The 26637-nt window shown below is 45.3% G+C and overlaps 1 protein-coding gene across 15 annotated transcripts in view; it reads left to right on the top strand.

The window, feature by feature from the left end:
• Positions 1-26637, top strand: part of ZMYND8 (zinc finger, MYND-type containing 8) — a 133733-nt gene that overhangs the window by 57659 nt on the left and 49437 nt on the right. For 7 of the 15 annotated variants that reach the window (XM_006881603.1, XM_006881604.1, XM_006881613.1 and 4 more), the window contains 8 exons: positions 1348-1566; positions 4752-4865; positions 7624-7716; positions 8845-8932; positions 12067-12122; positions 13378-13455; positions 14622-14737; positions 19939-20420. In XM_006881603.1, coding sequence (XP_006881665.1) covers positions 1348-1566; positions 4752-4865; positions 7624-7716; positions 8845-8932; positions 12067-12122; positions 13378-13455; positions 14622-14737; positions 19939-20420 — 1246 coding nt within the window. The remainder of the gene's footprint in view (positions 1-1347; positions 1567-4751; positions 4866-7623; positions 7717-8844; positions 8933-12066; positions 12123-13377; positions 13456-14621; positions 14738-19938; positions 20421-26637) is intronic. The other 8 variants (XM_006881615.1, XM_006881612.1, XM_006881616.1 and 5 more) reach the window with 2 other exon arrangements.

Raw genomic sequence — 26637 nt, 5'->3', positions numbered from 1 at the left:
AACATACTTTGGACATGTTGCAAGGAGGGACAGGTCCTTGGAGAGGGACATCATGCTTGGTAGGGTGGAGGGACAGTGCAGGAGGTGAAGACCCTGTATGAGGTGGATTGATTCACGGCCTGAGGTAATCAGGATGGGTGAGTCGGAGATGGTACAATTGGCACAGGACAGAGCAGAGTTTAGGGATGTTGTACATAGGGTCGCTATGAGTTGCAAAAGACTCGATGGCACATAACAACAACAACTGCTAAAGAACCAAAGTTCAGAGAGGGTGGAGTGTCTTCTCAAGGTCACACAGCTAGTAACCAGACTGTTTCCTGTTTACCACTAGCCTGCGTTACACTGGCATTTCTAGTCCTTTTGGATAATTTCAGATTGAATTTCTTTTTAAACATACCAGAAAATATATTCTGAGGAGGTTGTTGTAGAAAATTCGGATGCCACAGTTAGAGTTGATAGTTGGGACAAGATTGAATTTCTTTTGAGTGATCTTTTAACGACAGGAGCATGGCATGACTCTGAGTCATCAGGGAATCGTGTTGAGAGGCGGAAAGAGCTCCGACTGCCCTGAGTTGACCATCCATCCCATTCTGCTGTGGTCACATCACCTGCTGTGCTCGTGCTAGTTCTGAACGGGAGCTGTGGTCCATTCACAGCCGTGCTGAAGTCTCATAGCGCCTCATGGGTAGACTTGGAACATGGATCCTCTTGTTCCTGGGACTCAGCTCCAGCTGATCTCACCCCAGAACCCCCCTCCTCCCCCCGCCCCAGGGCAGAATCCTGTGATTTGATTGGCTCTATGAATTTGAGTTTCCGTACATTGGAAATAGTTATTATTTTAGCATGAAATCAATAATGGTGGATAGCGTATCTTGGTAACAGTGGAACTGTGTTTAATTGCATACTTTATATCATCCCATTTAAACCTAGCCACCATCCTGCAAAGTTAGGTGTTAGCTTCCCTTCTTTACAGATGAGAAAACGGAAGCCGAGAAATCGAGAGACTTACCCAAGGTCATGTAGCTAGTTAGTGGTAGAGCGACTACTTGATGTGCCTTAGGCAGATCCCTTGTTACACCCACTGTGATACCTGGCTAGGGCTGCTTAGTAATTCTCAGGGATCAGCTGTCCATCCCTGGCCTCTTAGAAGAAGAAACCCATTTATTATTACCTGACGTCCTGTAAAATCTGTCGGTAGTAGGACCACCCAAGCTAGCTCAGTGTTTTTCAGTGCCCTTGTGAAATGCTGTACTTTTCTCTTGTTGTTATTGATGTATTTGTTCAAATTCCTTTTGAGAATGCACATTTGTTTTGAAACCAAACTTGTCTTTCTTGCCTACATTTCAGTCAGAACTAAGACATGGTCCGTTTTACTATATGAAGCAGCCACTCACCACAGACCCTGTTGATGTTGTACCGCAGGATGGACGGAATGATTTCTACTGCTGGGTTTGTCACCGGGAAGGCCAAGTCCTTTGCTGTGAGCTCTGTCCCCGGGTTTATCACGCTAAGTGTCTGAGACTGACATCGGAACCAGAGGGGGACTGGTTTTGTCCTGAATGTGAGGTTAGTTCCTGAAAAATTGGTGCACCCTCCCGCTGCGCTGCTGCTGCTTTCTCTTCCTTCCTTCCTTCTTTGTAATTTTCCAAATAATCCCAATACACAAGGAAAGAGACCTTCCTTGCCCTCCACCTGCTGCACCCCAGGCACCACCCCCTTTCTGGACCACTTTCTGAGCAGGGGCCACGCCACTGCCGCTCTTGGCAAGACAGGCCAGTTGACTGTCATTTTTCAGATCCGCGTGGGGCTTTGGATGGCCTTGAGATCTGTGTCGACCTGCAGTCTCTGTGAGCCAAATATTCTAGAAGTCATCGTTAACCATCCACGTGCTCTGTCTGCCAAGAACGCTGCCACCTTCCCTCTTTGTGGATGTGTTTCCTGCAGTAGCAGGCTGATCTGAGTGGATGTTCCAGGCGGTGACCGTCTGATGGCTTCTTTGATGGAGGAAGTGCTTACCAAGTTGTCTGTTCACTAGATGCTGGAGAGGCTGCAGGAAATAAGAAAGGCACAGACCCATTCTTTCCAGGAGAAGAAAATGTCTATGAGTTACAAGATGAGTTCTCTTAGAGAAAATAATTCAAAGATGGGACTTGGGAAATACTAGAAGTGTAGGGTCACCTTTAAATGGTCAACTATAAATGGTGAGGTCAAAGCTGGCTTCACTCGGGTTTGAGGAAGATGTGAAGTCAGTGAGGTGTGAGCCAGGCAGAGTCACCCGCACACAGGAGCACGTCTGGGGACCACTTCTGTCTATTATGTAGCAAAGACTGAAGACCCGACATTAAACCAACCATTAGAGACTTCTGTGTTTCTGAGGGCGCGTCTGTTCTTGGCGACTTCCAGGTTACACTCTAATCTTTTTTGAGAAAGCTGAAAACAAGAAGGTTTCATCTCCAGAATCGTTTTACAAGACCCGTCACTGGGATTAAAAAATAAATAGAACTGCAATGAAGACGCTTTCTCTGTGAGCTGGAAGGCGGTCCCTGATACAGTGAGTGGGATAAATATATAGCAGAATATGCCGTTTGTTGTGTAAGAAAAGAAGAAATACTTGAAAAGATGTTACATGATGAACTAGTGTGACAGTGGTGTTGTGATGGTGTTCATAGACTCTCATTGTGTCTGAAAAGACATGGACCTTGCCCAGTGGTGTCCTTGGTGTTGAGAGTACAGCTCCACTCTGCTGTGTAGCATGTGGAAATGGAAGACTTCATCTGTTTCCTTCTTACATGACCAACCAACCCTTCTAAGTTACTTATTTCTTAAAAAAATCACAAACTTCAGTGTCTTATGCAAAAACGACATTGGTCATATTGGATATGTTTGTTGCATGTAACAGTTCCCGAAGAAAGATTGTTTAAAGGAGAATTTGTTGTTACTGCTTGTAGAAGGAAGCCAGTGACTGGGAGGAGTTAGCTCCGAGTCAAACAAGTCAAACATTGGCTCTCCTCCTCTTGTTGTCAGTATTGTTCAGGCAGTGTACCCTCTGGGGATGGATTAGCTGGTAGGCACTGATTTACTTGTGTTTACTTACCAGTCTGTTAACTTCATAGAAACTCATGTGCATTTGTTCACTGTAGATTAGCCAGGAAGCACAAGGCAACCGTTGTTTACTTTGCTTACGGCTGGGATTGTAAATGTAGAGACTTTGCTTCTGTAGGAAGGTGGTGTGAGATTGGGAGAGCCCGTGCCTGCTGATCCTAGAAGCTGCCCTGTGCTCACCCTGCTTGGTGAGTAGCTAACAGTGGTTAGGAGACAGTTGCTGTGGGTCAGGTGTCTGATCTGGCTAAGAAATTGGAGGAGATGTATCTCCTCACATCTCTTTATCTAGAGGAATGACTTGGTCCATCAGGCCCTCAGCCGAATTGCCTTTGGCTACGTTGGTCAAGACTGGAATACAAGTCGTCTTTGGGGGCTGTAGGAGGAAGGCTTGAAATTTGGCTTATCCGGCACTTTAAACCTGTGTGCATGGAACCAGACACCAGCACCACCAGCCAGTAGGAAGGGTAGGGGCGTCAGTGAGAGCTGAACAGCCAACCCAGTGTCTGCCGAGGATAGTTGGTTATCTGGGAACTAGCCACCCTCAGGGAAGCAGGTGTTGTTGGACTGTGACGCGGGGCTCTGAGTATCTTCCAGGCTGAATCGGTAATGCAGCCGTCTGGGAAGGCTCTGCTTGCTGAACCTGCGAGCGCCCTGCTCTTCTTCAGCATTGCCCTCCTCATTAACCAGGCAGCACGGGTGAACGAACATTCCTTCTGGAAGCCTCCGACATACTAGGAATTTGGATCCAGATTACCTGGAGCAACCTTTCCTCAGCATGCTTACGCAGATGGCTGAAGAACCTTGCCTGCCGTCATCAGAAGTTACTCTCTTGGTTGTTGCTGCGGCTCCACGAGAAATGGGAGTCTCTGGGATTAGCATGACCAGGATGTCATGTCATAGCCTCTGATTCCAGACAGTTCAGGTTGCTCCTTCAATAGGCATTTCTCTTATGGGATGACATTTACCGCACATGGAGAGAAACAGCTAAAGGTCTCCAGTCCAGTGTTCCAAAATATTCTGAACAGCTTCACATAAAACGATGACAGAGGATGAAGTTGTCTTTATTATTGGGCCACACCCTCCTTTGAATGCTCTGTCCATGGGAACTGGCCCTTTCATCATTGGCTCCACTAACTGAATGAATGCCTTGTCAGTTTTCCCGAAAGACAGCTCAGAAGCTTAAGGCGGATCAAGATAAGAGGTTGATAAGAATTCATTCAGTACAGCCATCCCATCCAAACCTTCCCTGGATGTTTCTGTCAACTCCCATTCTTGAAAAGCAAGCCGGTAATGAGGATTTTTCCCCCCTTCTTTTGTGGGTCTATGCTTACCCTCAATATTCTCAGCTCGAGCGCTGAAAACACTTCCTAATAAGGTAATAAACGGATTGATGTGCCTTTTAATTTTCACCCACTGATTCAATACACTTCGGCCAAGTAGATTGGAGTTCTTGCCAAATGAAACAATTAATCTCACTTAGATGGGAGTTGGTTGGTGTTTTGTTTTTTTTTCCTTTTCTTTCTCTATGCGAGTTTCTGGGGGGGTGGGAATCAGAGTGAAAGGGAAAGAAGGCACATGGCTAGCACGTTCACAGTGTTGGTTCGTGGGTTTGTTTGCTAACTGGCCATTTGTGTCGTTTTGACCTGTAGAAGATCACCGTGGCGGAATGCATCGAGACTCAGAGCAAAGCCATGACAATGCTCACCATCGAGCAGTTGTCTTACCTGCTCAAGTTTGCCATTCAGAAAATGAAACAGCCCGGGGTAAGAAGAACTCGCCGCTTGGTACAGGCGGGAACGGGGACAGTGTCTTCTCTCTTATTCTGTTGACATCCTTGGGTTTAGTGTTTTCAGATATTTGCACCCATGCTTTTGGCCTCGTGTACCCCGTGTTCACATACTTGAAAATGACGCCCAAGGTGCTATGACATTCAGTTACATTTTCTTTCTTTCTTTTCCACTCCCAGCTAATTATTTGGGCTATTTTGGTTTGTATTTTTTTTTTTTGCTGTTGTTGTTGTTTTTAAAAGCGGAGCAGGCTGAGCCCCGCAGGGCTCAGATGACTTACACATTGGCCACCCGCTCAGAATCAGGAATGATAGATTAGAGTTGGTGGGGATTTTAAAAATTCCGCCGGCTGTGAAGGGGAACTTCACGGCCCGCTGGGTAAGAGGAAGGTTTACGTTCCTTCCCACGGGAAGCTGGTCGAATTCCATCACCAGGAAAGCAGAGCACGAACCTGGTCTCTTTCTAACCGTGGTGTGACGATAGATAGAACCTGTAACACAATCTCAAGCACTGCAATTCCCAGAGAGCGGGAGATTTTGCTTTATTCTTTAGGTTCTGAAACGAGACCCGATGTGCCACAGTTTTGCCCCTTAATATCCACACGTGAACAAGAGCTGCCATTCAGAAAAATGCCACTTTTATGCCACTTTCTGCTGGCCTGTTAGACACAATGTCACATTCTAGTCTTCATGATTTATCTATTAAATGTAACCATTTTCAGGAAGATGGCAGTAAACACTTTGTTTTTAAAAATACTTAAGACCACATGAGCACTATATTATGCTGTGTTTCCTAGTCGACTCTGAAAAGATTGAGGGTTAGATACCCTTTTCCATTTTGTACAAAGCCATTTTCATGTTTGTGAATTGTCAGAATTTCCTCAAGCTGAGTGAATATCCAGTGTGGTTGCATCTCAGGACTGTAGCAAATAATTCACTTTTGTTCTGAGACAGTGTTACGATGATGATGAAAAAAAAATATTCAGAGGCTGCCAATTGGTTGTAAGTTGAGGACGCCTAAGTGTGTAAGCTTCAGCTTGGTAAGCTGTTGTTTTGTTTTGTTTTTTTCGGTGAGTAATTTTTATGTCAAGTGACAGAGAATTACTTCCTGCTTTTCACAGCCTGTATTATATCTACTTAAGACTGTTTACAAGAGAAATGGATTCCTGTAGACCTGTCAACACTGTATAATTTGAGACCCAAAAAAGAATAATTGAAGAAGGCATTAAATTCGTGTTAATTCCTTGATGCAGGAAGTTGTTGCTTTTTGCCGAAGCATCTTTTTTAACTTAACAGTGGCCAAACTTTCACTCTGGATACAAGACAGCTCGAGTGACTCCAGATGGGCAGCTCACTCAGCTGCCTCGTTAGAGTGTGACTTGGTATTTAATTAAACCTCGCATGTTGAGAAATGAGCACCGTCTATTCACAGAGTGGGCCTTGCCTTCTGATCCAGTTTGAGTAGAGTTCAAGAAAGTGTTGAAAAATTCTGAAGAAGCAAGGTGAAAACTTTTTGCACTCTCTGTGTTTGAAAAGTAAAGAGCCCTGGTGACGTCGTGTGGTTGTGTTTTGCTGCTAACGGGAAGGACTGCAGTCTGAAGGCGCCAGCTGCTCTTATGGGGAGAAAAAGGGGCCACCTCCTCTCTTAAAGATTTACAGCCTTGGAAACCAGAGGAGAGTTAGCCGCTCCTATGACTCGGATGTGCTGGGTTTGGTTTTCTTTATTTAGAAAGTAATTTGGTTTCTCAAAGGAAGAGATAGTCTGACTGTCTGCATTTTTTTGCTATGTAAAATATCTTTCCAGTCTTTAGAAGAACCCCAGTTCCGACTCACTGTGGCTGTGTAGAACAGAATACAAGTGTCCGACAGGATTTCCAAAGCTATTATTATTATTTTCCCCCCACCCGCTGCCAAAGTTACTAGTATTATTTTTTTAATTTTAAATTTTGTTTTATTATTATTTTTTGTTTGTACCATCGAATTGGATCTGACTGCTACAGGAAGAGACCGCCTCTTTCTCTAGCCGAGCACCTGGTGGATTTGCAGGCTGGGATTGCAGTCAAAGCTATTCTTTTTATGGAAGCTGAACTGCCATGTCTTGTTTCCACAGAGAGGTGGGTGGGTTCCAGCTGCTCAACCGTCAAGTGTGTGATCGCTGAGCCGTCACCAGCGCTCCTGAGCTGACACACAGTTCTGACTGTATCCACACCTCCCCCGCAGTTAGTGTTGACTTTGGCATCTACAGCATTACCCACAAGCTTGGCTCCAAGTTCAGGTTCAGAGTGGCTGAGAGTGAGTTACTCTTGTCATGTGAGAGGCCAGGATCAGCTTGTGTCAGGACCAGACCCGTGGTTTATCCATGAAAGGCAGAATTGGAAGGTGGACCAATTTTGAGCTACCCAAGAAGGCTCGTTGTTGCTGTTGTTGTTGTTTGTGGTGCCGTGGAGTTAATTCTTTACTCCTCTGGACCCCATGTGACTGAGAAGAAGGGCCCCACCGTAGGGTCTTCTGTCTTGGTCTTCTCCCACGAGAGTGGCTGGTGGCTGCATTCAGTTCGACCTTTTGGTTAGCTGCCGAGCAAGCACTTGACTGCTTTGGCCCCAGGTCACCTGGTGAAATGATTTAGAACTGTGTTGTCTAAAAAGTGGTATCCGTGTTTAAGAGTGTATTGGTTTGAAGAGCTTGGTCTTTCCCCCGCAATAACTCCCCCTGTGTGTGCATCTTTTCCTTTGTAGACAGATGCTTTCCAGAAGCCCGTTCCATTGGAACAGCATCCTGACTATGCAGAATACATCTTTCATCCCATGGACCTTTGTACACTGGAAAAGGTTGGCCTTCATCTGAGAGCATGCACATGGTAGCTCAGAGACGCAGAGAGGACCCAGGATCCTACCTCACTTACTGTGTCCCCCTCTCAAGCGAGGTGCTTTCTCCGCATTTCCCCTGCTCTGTTTATATCCGGATGGAAGAACTTTTGAGCCTCTTGGTCTCTTGGCCTTCTTCTCTGTAACCTTGTGGCCAGAATTGCAGCGGAGTGTTGAAGTCCAGTGGTTAACATCAAATACTACTTCTGCAAGTGATCTCAGCTTTTTTACCTGACAGAGTAGCTTCTAAGAATTCTGACTTGATGAGAGCCCTCCCTCCTCTTTCTCTTGAGGTGATGAGAGCAGCCAGCAGGAAGGAAGAGGAGAAAATTAAGTGTCTGAGAAATCTTCAGATTAGCAATAAAGCTGTGGCTTCTTAGAATCTGCTCTGCCGATAAGGGTATTTCTTTCATGCCTGAGGTTTTTTTTTTCTTGTTAGCTTCTGCTAAAATTTCATGCTTGAATTTACATCTGTAATGCTTTAGATTGTGCACAACATCCAAAGGCTGATTTTTAAACTGTTAGCTCCAAAATAGAGGTAAGGAAAAAGCATCAAGGATGAGGAAACCTCACTTCATATTGTCTGCACTCAGGAACTTCACAAACAATCATTGTTTGGAAAATTGAACACATCCGCCTGGTATGGTAGAAAGAAGGGAGGCATTTAAAGGAGTGAGCTGTAATCCTTGCTTTATAACCATGTAGCTTTCAAACTCCGTCTAGGTTGCTTAACGCTCCATGTCTGAGGCTCCCCATCTGTAAAATGGGAATGATAATAATGACTTTATTATATCCCACAAGGTTATGGGAGACGGCACAAGTAATAATAAGTAACACAGAGATTTCCTGGTTTATTGGAGAAGCTCCTTGATAGATGATAGCTGCTGTGCCGGGCGAAAGTCAGGTTTTGTGTGATGAATTCCATAGAAGCATTTTTATAGGGTTATAGATCTCAAAGTAATAGTGTCTTGGGAAATGAGGGAAAGAACATTAATTAATTTGGCAAATGCCTGCTAAGAAAATTGTGTGGGGACGCAGGTGGTTTTGACTGTGGCTCGTATAGACTCTCCGGTGATTGTGCTTTCTCCACAGAATGCTAAAAAAAAGATGTATGGCTGCACAGAAGCCTTTCTGGCGGACGCCAAGTGGATTCTGCACAACTGCATCATCTATAACGGCGGTGAGTCTGGGGGAAGAAGACGCTGTGTTTTCTTCTCCCCACTGCCTTTCATTCTCGCATCAGGACCAGTCACTGAGACTACAATACCTGTGTAGAGAATGTTGGTGCATGTGAGTAGGGGCAGTGTCAACATGCATTTTAAGGAAGAGCTGATACACATATTGATTTGTACTCTTGTATTCTGCCGCTGCTTCCTATTATCATTGAGGAAAGCCACTGAAAAAGCGTTCTAAGGATGAGTGTTTAGCTTGTGTATGATAAGACCCACTCCCATCAAGGTGATTCCAAGTCCTGTTGACCCTGTGGGCAAGAGATGCCTCAGAGGATTTTCCAGGCTACAGATCTTTGTGGAAGCAGAAGGCCAACATCGTTCTTTCTCAGAGCAGCCCGTGAGTTTGAACTACTGACGTTTAGCTTCACAACCAGATCCCTTAACCACAGCGTCACCAGAATTACACTTACAGTCAGATGTACAGATGATGTCTGTGGATTTGCCAGGTATGAAGTCATCACCCTAATATGCTGGATAGAACATTCACATCAGCTGTTCCTTTCCTGCGTACCTCTTTTCGTGAAATCCATCAAAAGCAACGACTGACCGGTTAGTTCTATGTCACTGTAGAGTGGCTTTGCGCAGGCTGGAGTTTCCATAAATTGTGTCAGTGAAAGTGCACTGTTGTGCTTGGCTGGTTGTACTTGGTAGTGTGCTTGGGATTCCTCTACAATGTATGCATTAGAGATTCTATCCCATTGACTGCTGTGTCGCTTTTCTTTGAATACACCATAATTTATCTGTGGGTGGACTTCAGCGTTGTCTTCTGCTTCTGATGGTTCTGATTCGACAGCCCTGGGTGACTGATGGAGTGGCATCCACTTCCTAAACAACATGCCTCCGGAAACTCTATGAACTCTGATATATGTCGATAGTTGTAGAGGGGCTGCAGGCCTTTTGTTCGTAGGGTCGCTATGAGTCATGCTCGACTCGAAGGCAATCAACAACAGCAACAATAAACTATATTTCTTCTTGGATACCGTGTGCTTTCACATTTGCCCCCATTTTAAAAACTGCATTTTTTTAATTATTAGAATTGTTAGGGGAGAGTTTGTTACAGAGGATAAAAAGTCAGTTTGTTTTTGTGGGTTCAGAAGATTGAGCCTTCTAAATATAATGGATAGAGTAGAACAGGCCTCAAGTCTTTTGTTCATAGGTTTGCTCTGAGTTATACTCAGTGGCACTTAACAACAACAACAACAACTAGAATGGAGGAATTCTTTCGTTCTTAGCTCATGGCGTATTAGCTGGTCCTGTCTGTCGGCCTCTGACGGGGAGATGTTTAAGGGTCTTGTCCTACCCTGTTTCTCTGACCCCAGCTGCTCTCATATATTTCCTTCTGCTGAAATATTCCTCTCCTTTGTCTCTTGATAATGTCCCCGTGTCCTTCTCAGCCATCTGAGAAGCAACCCCCGTGTCCTCAGACCATGCACACTGTCTTTGCCCTGGGCTGTCACAGCCCTGGGCTTTTCCAAGGTGTCACACTTTATCATGCTTTCTTGATGGTATTTGTTTGAGTTTTTTATCAGGATGCAATCTCTGTAAAAGCGGACTCCTTGTCTTATTTCCTGCATATCCCGATACCCAGCGCAGATGAAGTTGAACTGTTAACCGAAAGTTCAGCAGTTCAAATACACCAGCTGCTCCCCAGAAGAAAGATAGACATTCTTCTCCTCTAAAGATTTACAGGCATGAAAACCTGATGGAGTCACTGTGAGTCAAAATTAACGTGACACCCATGGATTATTACTGATTAGATGAGTATACGGAGTAGCATGAGATCTAGTCAGAAGAATTACTCATTAGATCAGTGGTATTGTTTCCTGAGTAGATACAGGAGCCCGTTGGTTCCGTGGTGAGCACAGGACTCCTAACTTAAAGACTGTCAGTGGTTCGAACCTGACAGTGGCTCTGTCTGAGGAAGATGTGGCCGCCTCCCTCCATAAAGATTTGTTTTCTGGGCTTGGAAATCATACGGGGCATTTCTTCTCCAGCAGTGATGATTGATGGACCGATGTCTGCTTGAAGCTCCCCTTTTGCACTGTTAATTTGGTAGCAGAGCCAGGGACAGGGAGAGGTGAGAAAGGAGGGCAGTAGGCTGCAAGACAGGCCTTTATTCCTGTGGAGTGGCAGGTGAGTTCCACTCCCTCACTCACCTTCTAGTTTGCAGCCATGGTCTTAACCACTGCACTACTAGGACTCCTTTTGAACCTGTGTAAGGTCTATAAATAGACCTGTCATCATATAAGCCGAGTGAGTTAGGTTAACCTGGCTGCTGGCCTGGAGAGTGCTGGGCACTTTTGAGAACAGGGAACTCCCACCTGGCCTGGAGGGGACACCACTGGAGCCCTGGGACTTTGTGAGGAAGAGGCTACAGCTTCTTCTGAGTGTTCCAAGCAAGCTAGAAATACAGGATTTTTATTTTTGTCTTAAATGTGAAATCTTTTTGCCAACAAATTGACGGAATTTCTGAAAATACCACAGAGGTTAAACAAAACATCTTGTTCTCCTGGTTTTAGGTAAAAGTGAGGGATTTAGAGTTTGATCCAAAGCCAGAGCTTAAGCTGTGTGGTCTCATCAAACAGTAACTCTTTTCAGTCTTAACTTATTCATCAATTAAATGGGAGCATTAATTCTTGTCTCTTCATATGACTTTGTGAAGTGCTGACAAGAAAAATAAATTTTGAAACACCAGACTCACGAAACTATTTAATTTAATGTCTTCTTCCCTATGTCACCTTCTTAGTTATACTTGGGGACTCTGGGTAGATTAAGGCTCTGTTAGGTAATAAAAGTATTCCCCCCCCCCCATTAATCAGTGAGTGGCCTGCTGAATAATGATGGGAAAATCACAGATTGCTCCCTTTCAGAGAGGACAACATTGAGGCACCAAAGATTGATTTTCGTGGGAGAGATAACGTGGTTTGGACTGGCATTAAAAGCCAGCAGCCTCTGGCTTTTAGCCTTTAAAAGCTTAATCCTGTGGGCAAGGCAGGTTAAGAGGTTGTTGGTGGAAGTACAGCCCCTCGCCTGGTGTTACAGGGCTTCCATTGGCATTAATGTTATTTTCTTATTTCCTCAGGAAATCACAAATTGACGCAGATCGCGAAAGTAGTGATCAAAATATGTGAACACGAGGTATGTATTTGGCCCAGAACTCCACACCCAGAGTGGTGAGTTGAGGTCACTGAAGGTTGCATTTGAAGGATCTCTGTGTGGGTAGCTGTGCTGACTTGGGGCTCCATGGTATAGGCCCCTCGTTTATAAAGAAAGTGTTTGGCCAGGGCACTGAAGTTTGCAGGGAGCTAGAGGAGATGCAGACACAGAATGATACTTTTAATCTTCAGCCTGATGTCTTTGCCAGGCACTGCCCGTTGATATACTGGGGTTTCCTAATATCTCACTGCTGCCTTGTAATCTGTGGTATTTGAGCCAGGCCACTTTTATTAATCCTGGTGCAGAAAAGGTTTGGATTTGAGGGAGACACCTTAGCTGCTCCTCCGGTTCCTAGGAGTTTCTGTACCTGAGGGTCTGTGCTTCTGGAATATGACTCATGGCTTTGAGGTACAGACAGAATGAAGCTCTTAGACATGGCCTGGTGGTAAGAATCTGTGCTGCAATCTTGAAGGCACACAGTTCGAATCACCGGCTGCTCCACAGGAGAAGGATGGGCAGTCTCCTTGCCTGGAATGGGTCAGCGGTCTGACTCGATGGTACACAACAAGAGTACCTGAGCACTGCTGATGTTTTATGTTGGACAATTCTTTGTTGAGAGAGAGGAGCTTTTAGACAGTTTAGTAGCTTCTCTGGTGTCTTGTCCACTAGAGGCCACCATAGATCATCTCCCAACTGAGCCACCCTCCAAGCTGTGACAGCCTCCAGACGTTCCCTACGGTGGGCCAGGGTGCATCACTACCCTGGTAGCTAGATGCCACCATCATACACCTCCAAACCGAGCCATCCCGCAGCTGTGACAGCTCCAGACATTCCCCAGGGTGGGCTGGGGTGCATCACGGCCCTGGTAGAACCAACACTGGATGATAATGGATAAGTAACTGGAAGCTTTTCACCAAGAGAGAAACAATAGCAGATATATTTGTTTAAGAGCTGATTTAGGTTTCTCTCTGGGGTGTGAACAACTGTGTGGGGAAGGGTGGAAGCTAGGTGCCATGTTGAATGTCATTTATTACATTCGTGCCAAGGAAAAAGGATGGCAGCTTGGACGGGGTGGAAATTGGAACTGGTGAGAGTGGTTGGATTCATCTGCTCGCTGCTTCCCACTAGGAACTTTGCTTAGCGAATGTTATCCCTCCAAGTCCCTGAGCATTCACCGAGGGCCTCCAGCACGCGAGACCCATAGCATGACATGTTCTGGTATCTTTCTACTTTACAGATGAATGAAATTGAAGTGTGTCCGGAATGCTATCTAGCCGCTTGTCAAAAACGAGATAACTGGTTTTGTGAGCCTTGTGTAAGTTGAATTTCTTTTCCGCTTCTCCTTTTGTGAACCTTGTACCTTTGATGACTAGCCTGTGGTACCTTTTTTTGGCAAGGGAGCTCATGAGATCAAAGTTTGGGTAAAGTTTTGAAAGAATTCGTTTCTATATAAAATTATGGCAAAAGGAAGTCCTCCAGGTAGGACAAACCTCTTAGGATTTAAAAGTCCGTGTGTCAGAGACGGCACCGTGAATTCGAGGTCTTAGGAGACTAAGCAAACTACAGGATACTGAGTCAAGGGAACGTGACGAGAGATGAGATGAGATAGCACAGTGCAGACATTAAATGAGCATGTCGCCCGCAAATCCTGGTAGGCCTGTTTTTGAGAAGTTTGGAAATACTTGCGATGATTAATTCTATGATCCTTCTGGTTCCAGTTCTCCCCATAGATCTGCATTTTCCAAATGAGTGTTCTGCAGAGAGGAGTGTGCTTATTAGAGTAGGCTGCTTTGTGGTCGTAGGTGGGCAGAGAATCACTACACCGTTCACATCTTCCTGTCTTGGAGATGAAGATTAGAGTGTTAAAAGCTCTCAACAGGCCTTGATCCAGAACAGAGTCACTTGCGGAGGTGATGCTGTCTCGCAGTGGCTCCCTAAGTGACTGAGAACGGCCCTCCAAGGTGTTTTCAGTGGCTGGATTTGGAGAAGGAGATAGATCATCAGGGCTCTCTTCGAAGGCAGCTCTGGGTGGATGGGAGCCTCCAGCCCAAATGCTTACCATTTATTACCGCTCAGGAGACTCTTCATAAAGGATAAGAGTAGCCGATGCCAGCCCTTATTATACACCTGGCACAGTGCACACTGACTTAACAGAGGGTATCGAACTGTGTGTCTGTGTTGCACAGAAAGCTAGACTCTCTGGTCACCCAGGTAATACAAGCGAATTAAACCTGCCTCTTGCCAAGCCCATGTTTTGTTCCCCACGATCTCATTTGACTGACAGGCCCACACACCTTCCGGGGTACATCACTCTGAGAAATTGCTTTGGAAACTGTTGTCTTGCCACGCGGTCGGTGTCACATCTGCCTGCACCGTTAGCCCGCTTCATCTCCCTGCATTAGCATCACGTACTGGGCTTGATTTTGCTGTACCTTGCTGCCAGATACGTACAAACCCTAGATTTTGTTTTTCTCTTCCTAGAGCAATCCGCATCCTTTGGTCTGGGCAAAACTGAAGGGCTTTCCATTCTGGCCTGCAAAAGCTCTGAGGGATAAAGATGGGCAGGTCGATGCCCGTTTCTTTGGACAACACGACAGGTGGGAGTTGAACAGAGGCTCTGAACGGGCCGCTTGAATGGAAACCTTTGATCCTGTCATTGGCTGGGAGGAGGGGCGGAGGGCACCTTGTTATTTCCTCCTCTGTTGCGCTCCCTACCCATTAATCTTACAGTGTAGGGCTGCTTTCCTGTGCTGCGTTAACCTGATAAGCGTGGGCTTTGGTTTGCTGAGGCAGGTGAGAGAGTGACCTTGTTCCCGTGGCTCTGTTGACGAAAACGGCCTCCGGAGGGGGCCAGTGGATGTGTGCGCCGCTGCAGTGCTGTTTTGAATTTTCTTGAGTAAATTAAACCGCCACGCAAATCGCATTTCAAACTAATGCTTTCAGGGATCAGAAAGTATTTCCCCAGCTTGCCAGTAAATGAATCTGTTATCATTGTGCTGGGTACCCTCCTATTCCCTTTTCCCAGAAGCTGAAACGGGAAATTATAAGGGGATGCTGTTTTGACAGGCGCGAACCCTCCCTCCCAGCCTCCCCGCCCTCCCCCGTCGGCACTGGGCTCTGTGAGTGATTCCGTCTCGTAGCAGCTCCTGGTAGGAAGGAGCCCCCCTCCGTGCTCCAGAACAACAGGTAGACAGGGATGAGCAGCTGATGATCCCTTCCTGCTCCTTCAGCAAGTTGTATTGTGATTAAATGAGGCACGTGCCCTTCCAGGCAGCCTGAGGAGGGACCGGAGCATGTGGGGGAGAATCCTAGCAGACGCGTGCTAGAACCTCCGTGTCCCGACAAACAGTGGGGGTCAGTCATTTGAAGCAACACCAGAATTGGAAAAACGGCTCTTTTTTCGTGAAATTTTTGCTTGTTGTCTCGCAAATTAAAAGAACAAAAAAATTAAAACACAAATTCAGACCAAATGGCAAATTCATTTACTAGGCATCCCGGCCACCCATTGTCAGGGGTAAAGAGAGAGTAGTGCTTTAGGCAAGAAGTATTGGACTTTATTTGATCTTAACAATTTGGGTTGGAAATCTCTCAAATTCTGTTTATTCCTTCGTTCAAGGAAAAGTGTATCTGATAACTGCTGTTGACCAGGCTGTGTAGACGCTGGGTTTACAGGAGTGAGCCAGGCAGACACAGTCCCTGCCCCTCTCCACAGCTACGGCCTTGAGGAGAAAATGAATATTACAGATAAGTGGGCAGGTAGGAGAGGTCCTTCCAGGTGCCGCTGATGGTGGGTCAAGTGCGAGGATCAGCAAGGGTAGAGACTCGGGCCGGCAGTGGGGACAGTTAGGTCAAAGGGGATGCGGGGGTGGGGAGGAAGGACGAGAGGAGAGTGGCCAGGAGGGGTGAGCTGGGGCCAGATCACACACGCCGTGGTGGGGAGCCTGGTGTTGCTTCAGGAGCTGAAGAGTGCTAGGTTATATACGCCTTCTTACTTCTTCATTGTGTGTTGTTGTTATGTGCCGTTCAAGTCACCTGTGTCTCAGAGCGACCCTGTGCACAATAGCTGTGAACTCTGTCCTGTCCTGAGCCAATCTCGCTGTCTCTGACACAGCTGCCCCAGATGTCAGTTATCTGGAAGGTTTGGAGTTACTCTTCCTATCTAGTATATCAAGGGTGGCTTAGTGATCAGGAGTTGTGCAGTTAATCCCAACTCCTTTGCTAGCACCTGAGAACCTGGGAAGAAGGAGCTAATACACTAAATGTCAGGGTCATTGTCACAGTGTCAGTCATCAGCTGATGGTGCTGGACACTGGTTTCTGTGCATTTTAGGATTCCCTTGACCCCCAGCAGTGGCTACGCCCCTTCACTGGGGTGGTGGTGATGCTGGCTCCAGAGAATTAGTTATCCAAGGGCCTCACACCTGCCGGGTCTAGCCTGGACTTGAATCCACTCTCCTCATACACAGATTCTGGTGCAGACTGTTGCCCTGGCGCACTTTTGACTCCCATTCACCCCCATTCTGTCTGGCTCCAGATGTGGTTCTGCAGGTCTGAGCAGAGCAACTGCAGTCGGCATGGGAGAAGCTGGGAATTTCAGGCACACTGGGAAGAGTCAGACATGTTTTACTTTTAGTTCAAGGAGCCTGGAGGCACAAATGTTAAGACGTCTGACTGCTAACCTAGAGTTTGGCAATTTGAATCCTGAGAAGACCTGGCGTTGTGCTTCCATAAAAGTTACACCCTTTGATTCAGCTCTCTTCTGTCACATGGGCTTGCCACAGGTTAGAATTGACCTGATGGTGACACCTGAACAGCAACACTTGTACTTTGTCACAATCTGGTATCGCTAAGGATTGCACAGAATTAACCCCAGAATCATTCTCCTCTATGGACACACTTTCTTTCCCAAAGAACGTTTTCTTTAAAAATATGATGAATTAGAGACCATCTCTTAAAACTTGGGTACAGTTTCATAGTGGAGTGTCCTCGAGGCGGGGAGCATTGTATACCAATGAAGCAATTTTACTTTTCAAAGAGAAGAGTGAACTGAGGGGGAGGGGTAGGCAGGGAGAAAAATGCAACAGTGAATGAATGGAAATCCAGAATCTCTGTAAATGTTCATTAAAATTAGTAAAATTAAAAGAGAACCAAAAAAAACCCAACAACCCCAAAACCAAACTTGGGTACAATTTCAAAAAGGGATGGATACTATATGATGTCACATATTACAAATATCTAGTATAAGGAAGTGTATAGAGATCTGAGTTTATGAATTATTATCAGAACTGGGTTGGAGGGAGGCAGAGAAGAGGCCTTGCTGCTTAGGAGACCCTGAGCTTCCCTTAAGGGTTACTGAAAAATTTGAAAGACCTCATCGTGAGAATTAAACAAGAAAACTGATTTAATTGTATATGTGACAGTTGAAATGACAAATGCTTTGCTATGTACATATTATCACAGTTGAAAACAAAAGGGGGCAACAATTCTACATTAATTGTTTTCCCCTGACTCCTTTTGGGGGGGAAAAAAAAGAAAAGGAAGACACAGCCCCCAATCTGGGCTTGGGTTTTTGAAGGGACACCTTTGAAAGCAAGCAAATATTGTAACTGCCTTTACAATGCATGTGAATTTTCTACTTCACCACAGTTCATTTGCTCCTCTTGCTTGAGACTGCCTTGCGTTTATGGCCTGTGAAATCCAGGAAGACTCCTTGGGAAAACACATTTCCCCTGTCTTCGTTGTCTAAATTATCTAGTCCTGCTACAGCTGAGGTATCACAAGTGGATGGCTTTGACAAACTGAAATTTGTTCTCTCACAGTTTAGAAGTCTAAAAGATTGGGTTCAGGACCCGGAGCCCTAGGAAGGAGCTTTTTCTCTGTGTTATTTAGCTCTGGGGAAGTGAAATCTCTTTCATCCTCTGAGAATCCGTGTTTCTTAGAAATTTCCCATGTCTGGGCTTACACACGACCGTGATGTTGAGGATGATGCTGGATAGGACAGAGTTCAGATCTGTCAGTTGTTTGTTGTCAACTAGACGGCACCTAACAGCTGTCTCATTAGGTGCCGTCTAGTTGTCTCATTAGCACATAAAAAATTAACACAGTAACATAGACAGGTGAGGATTTACAACATGGTACGGCGGGGGCGGGGGGGATGTCCATGAGAACACTGAATGGAAGATGACTGCATCCCTGTATTGCATCCACATTATAGCGTGTAACTGCCAAACCATTGAGAATCATAACCATTCTTTTGGGGGAATATTGTTAAATCCATGATTGTCCCCCCAGAATTTGTAGCTTGTAGTTCCCAGCTGCAGACCTTGGATTGCACCTGAGATGATGTTTGTCCCAACAGTTCCTATGTCCACTTTGCTGGACCTGCACCAGTGGCACTTAGTGGCTCACAGCCACTGACTGAGCTGCCGCTGTTGTTGGGAGCCATCGAGTCAGGACCAGCTCACAGCTGATCTTCCAGTGGGTTTTCAGAGGCAGTAAGTCACATGGGAGGAGATTGCCCATCTTTCTTCCACCGAGCAGCTGGTGAATTCTAAGCACTCACCTTTGAATTGGCAGCACAGTTTCTCGTCACTAGGCCGCCTCCTTCAGAGAAACCCCTGCTGGCATTCCTTGGGTCACTGCAGCGTCTGATGAGACACGAAGGTGGGAGAATGGAAGTAGGAAGGTACATACCCTGATCTTGGAGAACTGAACCCCACCCCCGCACCTAATCAGATAGATGAAGCTTTTATCTTCTTGTTGACAGGGCTCGTGGTGACCCACGTGCAGTGGAAGGAACAGGCTGCAGTCTGTTCCTCTGCCATCAACGGTGTGTCTGTGTGTGGACCTGTAGTATTTTCACTGACTGAAACATTAGGTCTCTAGGCCTTGATTCCTGATCCCTTTCTGTCTGGAAGCGTCACTGAAATCTCTTGATTGTCCTAGTAACACGCAAACCTCCACTGGCATATGAGTGGTGGCTGCCCCAGCGGTGCGGTGGCTGGGGTTGAACCTGCATCTCCGGCATGAGAGGGGAGGATTCTGCTGCCGGTCCACCACCACCCCTATTTGGCATAAACATTTTTATGTGTTTATTGGACAATTAAAAAGGACTGGTTTTGGGTTTTTTTCTTATGAGGTATTCACATTCAAAACCAGGGATCACTTTGTAACCTTAGAATTTGTTTCTAGTTCCCTCCAGAATCCCAACAAGAGACACTGCTGCATGTCTCTTCAGTGTCGTAGTGACCCTCTGTTGTGTTTCTGAGGCTCCAAATCTTTACATAAAGGGACTGCCCACCTTCTCCTCCCCAGTTAGGCTAGTGGACTTGAACTGCCAACTTTCTGGTTAGAGCCCATCATGCAACACACTGTCCCACCAGGGCTCTAGACTAGTGAGAAGAGAGGCTCCTTATGTCTGTGTGCAGATGTGCATGGAGTAGCCTAGGCCAGGGTGACATTGCAGTGTGTTTACCTCTTAACTAACACAGAACTCAAGGGAACTGCTACTTCTTTGTTCTCAAATGAATTAAAATAACAAAGTCTGTTGAGCCTTTTTTTAAAGTTTCAGTTACATTTTATTGTTTATGTTTTGTTATTATAACAGAGTATGTCTGTTAAGTGGGTCATTTAGTAACTTTTCATATAAGGTCATTAAAAAATTGCTTAAGTATTTTTTTAAGAATCTTGGCAGAAATAGAAAGCCTAATTTGGTTTGCATGAAGAAAAAAAAAACAACAACCCAACAGTCTTGCAAATTACCAAAGTTGACTCAAACTCTCTCCCTCTTGTACTCCTAGGGCCTGGGTTCCAATAAATAATTGCTACCTCATGTCTAAAGAAATTCCTTTTTCTGTGAAAAAGACTAAAAGCATCTTCAACAGTGCAATGCAAGAGATGGAGGTTTACGTGGAGAACATTCGGAGGAAGTTTGGCGTGTTTAATTACTCCCCATTCCGGACGCCCTACACACCCAACAGTCAGTACCAAATGCTGCTCGATCCCGCCAACCCCAGCGCTGGCACCGCCAAGGTCGACAAGCAGGAGAAGGTCAAGCTCAACTTCGACATGACGGCGTCTCCCAAGATCCTGATGAGCAAGTCCTTGCTGAGCACGGGCACAGGCCGGAGGATTTCCTTGTCGGACATGCCTCGCTCCCCCATGAGCACCAACTCCTCCGTGCACACGGGCTCAGACGTGGAGCAGGACGCCGAGAAGAAGGCGACTTCGAGCCATTTCAGTGCCAGCGAGGAGTCTGTGGACTTCCTTGATAAGAGCACAGGTCAGCCCTGGGTGTGGGAGGTGCCGGAAGCCACCCGCTGGGGCTGGAGGGTTTCCATCGGGGTCAGACCTGTGAAGCCCAAGGGACAGTTGTCACAGCAGTCAGAGGTGCTTTTGGAGGGGCTTGGTAGGTTCCATTGGGGCAAATTTGAAAATGAGGAACAAGAAATAAGGAAACTGTTTCCCAGGGGCAAGCTGGAGGTGGTTCTTGGAAGTGGAATGAGAAGGCCAGCAGTCCTCCAGGCTCACCACACCAACTTTCCATTACAACTGGCTTTCCTTCCCCAAGAAGAATTTCTGCTTAAAAAACAAACCACTTGCAGGGCAGGGGCGAAAAAAAACACACAAAAAAACCACTTTTGCTATCAAAGTCATCCATTTATTTTAACACTCAAATACTAGAGGTAGAACAGGACCCCATCCCCCCAGAGCGTTTCCCCCTCTTTAAGGATGAGCCCACTTAGAGTTGGGTTTGGCCGAGTGGTTAAGGAGGACACTGGAGCACCATCTTGGTTTTGTCACGCTCAAGTTGTCTGTTTTTGAGCAAAGACTTAGTCACTTAGTGCCTTAGTTTCCTAACTTGTAATGTGAGAACAATAATCTGAACTACCTGTAAGAGAATACTTGAATCTCTACATAAAAAGAGATTAGAACAGTGCCCAGCATCCCAAGTGGATGGTGTTCTTACACTCCGTGCCTCAGTGAATTAACGTGGTGCATGCAAGGAACACTAAATATGTCTAAGAAAAGCACTGGTGACTTAAATGGGTTCTTTTCCGCCTCTTTTTTTACCCCACCTGAACATAATTGGTTGTATGTTAAGAATATAAGCATTTTCCCCCCTATAAAGAAGTAAAGTAACCCTATAGTTACAATGGTTAAAGCATTCATGTGAGAGCCAAAAGGTGATGAGTTCAGACCCACCAGCTGCTCTGTGAGAGAAAGATGGGGCTGATTGATTCCTCGGGAAACTTCAGGGTGGTTCTGCTCTGTCCTGTAGGGTCACTGTGAGTCAGGGTCCACTTGATGCCGGGGCGTGTAGTGGTGCAGTGGATAAGCACTTGGCTTCTGTCCAGAGGTCAGCAGTTTGAACCCACATCTGCTCCACAGGGGAGAAATGTGCAATCTCTTTCCATTAAGCTTCATAGGCTTGGAAACTGTGGGGCAATTCAGTTTGTCTTATAAGGTCGCTTTGAGTAGAATGGATCTGATGACAACAGGCTCTAAGAAAATAAGTGTTCTCTTGTTTTTAGTGCAGATACGGCCCTCACTGTTTGATTTTTGTTTGCCAATCATGGGAACAGAGAAATTTCCAACACTGAGTAAGGGCTGTTGGCGTTTGGTGGTGTTGAGTCAACCTCAACTCCTAGCAACCTCATGTACATCAGATTGAAAACTTATTACCAGCTCCTGCACCAGCGAGGATCCAAGTCTGTCCATCTCCCTGAGGGTTTCCTCTTTGAGGATCTTCCACCTTCCCAACCATAATGTCTACATCCAAGTGCTGGCCCCTCCTGGCTGTATTCCCAAAGCATACGAGACAAAGTCTCATAGTTTTATCTTATGATACATTCTGGCTAAGTTCCAGGACAGTTTTATTTGTTCATTCGTCAGTCTGTGCGTGCTGTCTTCAATCCTCTCACCAACTCACCAGTATCCCAATACAAAGGCCTCACTTCTTTGTGAGAGTGGCATGAGGTCATGGGGCAGCCAGCCTTGCACTGCTGTCTGGGGAGACATTGGGAGGGTCCTGAGACTGGGAAACTGGGGCCCACGTGTCCCCCACACAGGGACACGCTTGGTGTGTGGGAATGTGAACGCACCGCTTCAAATCTTAACGCTCTTTCAGAGAGATGTGAAAAGTTGTTCTTAGTTTTGTAGTTTTGAGAGCAGGAAGTGTGAGACCTGCTTTATCCTCTGTTTAAAAATCATGTGTGTGGAGTGAACATTGACCGAGAAAATTCATTTCCCATTCCGTCATTCATATGGATTTTGTTTTCTGAGATGAGTTACAGTCCTTCCATTGTCATGACATTTTTCGAGGGAATCTGGGTTTTTTTTAGCAAAATGCCCAGTTATTAAATATCGCCCCAGAACTTCAGAGTATTTTTTAGGTTAAAGCACAGGTGACGTGAGCCCTCTGGCATAAGGTTCTAGACAGTGTTAGTTCAGAGCGGCTGTTTGACCTTCAGCTCCTTCCTCCTCCTCTCCCTCCCTGCCTCCCTCACCTCCCCTCGGCTTCCCTTATTGACTCCTTTCCTCCCTCCCTCCTCCTTTTTTTCTTTTCTTATAGTTTAAGGTCAGGTATTCTCTAAGGAACAACGGACAGATACCACAGGAAGAGGACATGATGGGCTCATAGTCAATTATTACCTTAAAAATCACATCCAGTTTGTGCTGTTGGTGTGTTTCTTTTAAAGCTTGCCTTCTGTGCTAGCTCTGGGTGGGGTGGAAGTTACTGAAGGATCCATGACTTGCTTTGATCTTTTAGAATAGTGGCCTCATGCTTTCTCCTGTACCTGCTGTCTTGCCATGTGGTTTGGGTCTAAATGCTTTTATTTGAGTTCTAAAGCTTCATTCTGAGATTGCCAAGATTTTCGTTAATGTAGTTTCAGAGAAAGCTTTCTGCCTGGCTCCCTTGTTTTCTGACCAGAGTTCTCACAGATGTCTTTTTATGTCATCACATGATTCTGTGTTAGTCAACTTTGAAGAACCCTGGTATGTAATCACCCAGACTCCTTGCTGGGCTCAGCCCGTGGGCTCCGTACAGAGCACCCTGTTGTTGAAGTGCTTTATGCATGACAGTGTTGCCGTAACTCACTGCTCTCTGATCCTTTTCACTGCTGTTTCTGTTGCAAGCTGCTTCAGTAAACAGTTAAAACTGAAACCTGCATCTTAGTTCCAGTCTAAGCAGTTTAATTGCTAGCTGTATTTTTTCCATATATACGTGAAACCAAACTAAACCAGAAAACACCTTGAGACTAGAGTGTGGCTCTTGCTCGCAATAGGGTGGGAGCTGATCCGATTTGACCTTACCTTTAAAAAGGCTTTTTGCCGCCAGTCTGGGGCTATTTCCAGGATGGGAAGATGAGCAGAACGGCCGGATTCTGTTAGGGGTTTTGTTTGTTTTTTTGTTTTTTTTTTTTAATTTTTTTTTCAGATTCTGGTTTTTGTGGATCTCCTTAATAAAACAGGCTTGGAAGCATGAGTGACATCCACTTCCAAAAAAAGAGCTTGCCTCTGGAAACTGTGAACTTGGAGAAAAGATGAAAGTTTTGCATTCAAGACTTTCATTCATAGGGTTGCTATCTGTGACTCTATGACACTTAACAACAACAACAACAACGTTCATGAAGTTAATCTGTCTCTATCATTGCCATCAAATAATAAAACAAAATATGGTCTATGAGCTGCCATTAGTTCTCCTGTGGTTCTTTCTCAGTAAGCATCATTTTCTAGGAATATATTTATTTTGTTTCTGTTTAGCACCATCGAGTTGAATACAACTCATAGTGACTTTGTGAACAACAGATGAGCTCTGTTCTCTCCTGTGCCATCCTCATCCTCTTTGACACACTTGAGCCCATTGGTGCATTAACTGTGTCAGTCTGTCTCATTGATGGTTCCTCTCTTTCACTGACCCTCTACCTTTCCAAACATGGTGTCCCGTAGCAGCATGTCCAAGTATGTGAGATGAAGCTTTATCATCCTGGCTTCTAAGAAGCACTCTGATTTCACTTTCTTGAGGACGTACTGTTTGTTCTTTTGGCAGTCCATGGGATACTCAGTACTCCAGCACCATAACTCAAAGGCATCAGTTCTTCTTCTGTCATCTTTGTTCAGCTCTGAAATGCATAGTAAGTGATTTTAAAGTCTGTGGCTTGAATCGGGTATACCTTACTGTTTAGACTGACATGTGTACTCTTCAGGACTTTGGGGAAGTCCCAACAGCAGACTTGCCCAATGCTCTGTATCTCCAGATCTTTCTACAGTTAATTCTCGGGGTGGTGTGTGTGGATCCAAACAAGTTGGACTTGTTGACAATTTCAGCCCCTGATTTCAGTGAATGTGGAAAGTTCTTTTTGCAAAACGGAATCGTGTCTTGCTAAATGATCCTTTGCAAGTGTTATGTTGGGTCATTTTGTTAATCACAAGTTAGCCGTCAAATAAGAAAGGAAGATGAGGGAAATTCAAAATCAGTTTTGTCGTATCAATTGTTCCTTCTCCATAAGGGTCTAGATAGTAAATATTTTTGGCTTTGTGGATCTCTAGTTATCTATCCAGTGTTGTCTTTGTAGCTTAAAAGCACCTATAAACAATATGTAAACAAATGACCATGGCTGTGTTCTTTTAATGAAACTTTATTGCTAGACTGTGGTATTTTATGTAACTGGCATGTTTTAGGAGCATGAATTCTGCCTTTGATGTTTTTTTTTTTCTTTCCCCAGTTTAGAAATGTTAAGACTCATTCTGCATGTTGTGTAAGGACAGAAGAAACTCTTGAGTCAGCCCCTCCCATTTTACAGAAGGCAAGTTGAGGTTCCTGCAGAGTGTAGGGGAGGCAGTGAGGATCTTGGACCAGGTCCCGAGTCAGGGCCTCTTTTATTTTTACTGTACCTTTCTGCCCTCTGCTGTTCCAATTGATAATAACCTTAACTGAAAGATGTGGTGGTGTCTGTATTTTTATGCAAATACCTTCCTTTTTGTGTGCCCCTCCGTGAATCCTTTGCTTGAAAGTATTTTTTTTAACATTTGACAGCTTTATTTGAAATATCACATAACGGTTCTATAAAAACAAATAGTACAAGTAAGACGTGAACAAATACTGCAACATTCAAGTTTGTCCTCATCTTAGTAGTACTTAATGCCAAATGTTACTACTCTATCTTGAATTCTAACTGCAATTGAGGAAATAGAAGGCCACATGCATAACATACATTCAGTACCACAGGAAGTATTTTCATAAGTGTTGCGATGCTTCATTTTGGACATGGTGTTGTGTACCGTTGAGTCAGAACTGACCTGTAGCTGACTCTCCAGTGGGTTTTCAGAGGCAGTTAATTGCATGGGAGGAGATTGCACAACCTTCTGCAGTGGAGCAGCTGGTGGATTCGAACCACATGCCTTTGGGGTTGTAGTTTAGTTTCTTTCCACTAGGCCATCAGAAAGTAAAGAAGCATAGAATATCCTGTAGGAGTGAGTTGTTGGAAAGCAAATGTAGAAGACTTAGCGCTGGACAAGCTTTATAATCGCCAGAACATTTCTTGTGATATCCTGGAATCCAGCTGCCTTCATGGCCTGAGTGGTTTCTCAGTGATTTTCTTTTACTTTCTCCTATATTGGCCCCCTGGCCAGAATTGATGCCTCCACCAGTAGTTGCTTGTGGGATTTTGATTTCAGTCATTAATATGAATTAACTCAGGGGCTTCCATCACCCTCGGAGTTAATGGTCTTTTGACCTTGTGTCTCCATTATGGGCCACTGTTTAGGGAGAAGAAAAACGCCCTTTCGTGTTCTCCTTTATTATCGTGAAATCAATACCTATTTGTCACACAACAGTTGTTAACGACAAACACTAAGTCACAGCGACTCCCATCTCCCCTTGGCTAATCCTTAGGCAGTATTTCCAGCGTCTTTGCCCGGTTTTGGTTTAGGTTTTTGTTAGGTTGAAACTCCTGCTTGCAGGCATCCGGCAGATAGGGAACGGAGTGAGATTGGAGAGTGGTCTCCTCCAAGAAAATTCACTTTGCGTAAATGACATAAAATGTTCATGACCGTAACATTGTGAGTGAAAAGGGTCAGGACACTGAACGTGGAAATACCATCATGATGTGCTATCCATATGTGTGTGTCTGAAACGTCTTCAGACAGGACTTCTGATTTAAGATTCACTGTTGTATCTGCTCTGGGTTCCAAGTGGTGAGAAGTGGTGCTGCCGACCCAGAGGCAGGAAGTTCATGTCTACAAGTTGCTCTGTGGCAGAAAAAGGTTCAGTCTCCTCCTGTGTGATTTACGGCCTCTGCAAACTCTAATCGAAACATACCTACTTCATCCTTGTGTTTAGATTAGTGTTCTCAAGTACAATCGATGCTGTGTCCCAGCCCATTCTCCCTTGTAAGAGTGGCCTGTGTATTGTCTGCTTAGCAGGATTTCCGGTATCTTGCTATTAGGTACAAGTAGCTTCCCACCCCAGTTGTGACAGTCAAAACTGTCTCCAG

The sequence above is a fragment of the Elephantulus edwardii genome, unplaced genomic scaffold (genome assembly GCF_000299155.1).
Source record: "Elephantulus edwardii isolate Elephantulus edwardi_28Jun2011 unplaced genomic scaffold, EleEdw1.0 scaffold00015, whole genome shotgun sequence".
NCBI classification, from domain to species: Eukaryota; Metazoa; Chordata; class Mammalia; order Macroscelidea; family Macroscelididae; genus Elephantulus; species Elephantulus edwardii.
The sequence above is the reverse complement of the archived record's forward strand: the minus strand, read 5'-3'. Positions and strand labels throughout refer to the sequence as shown.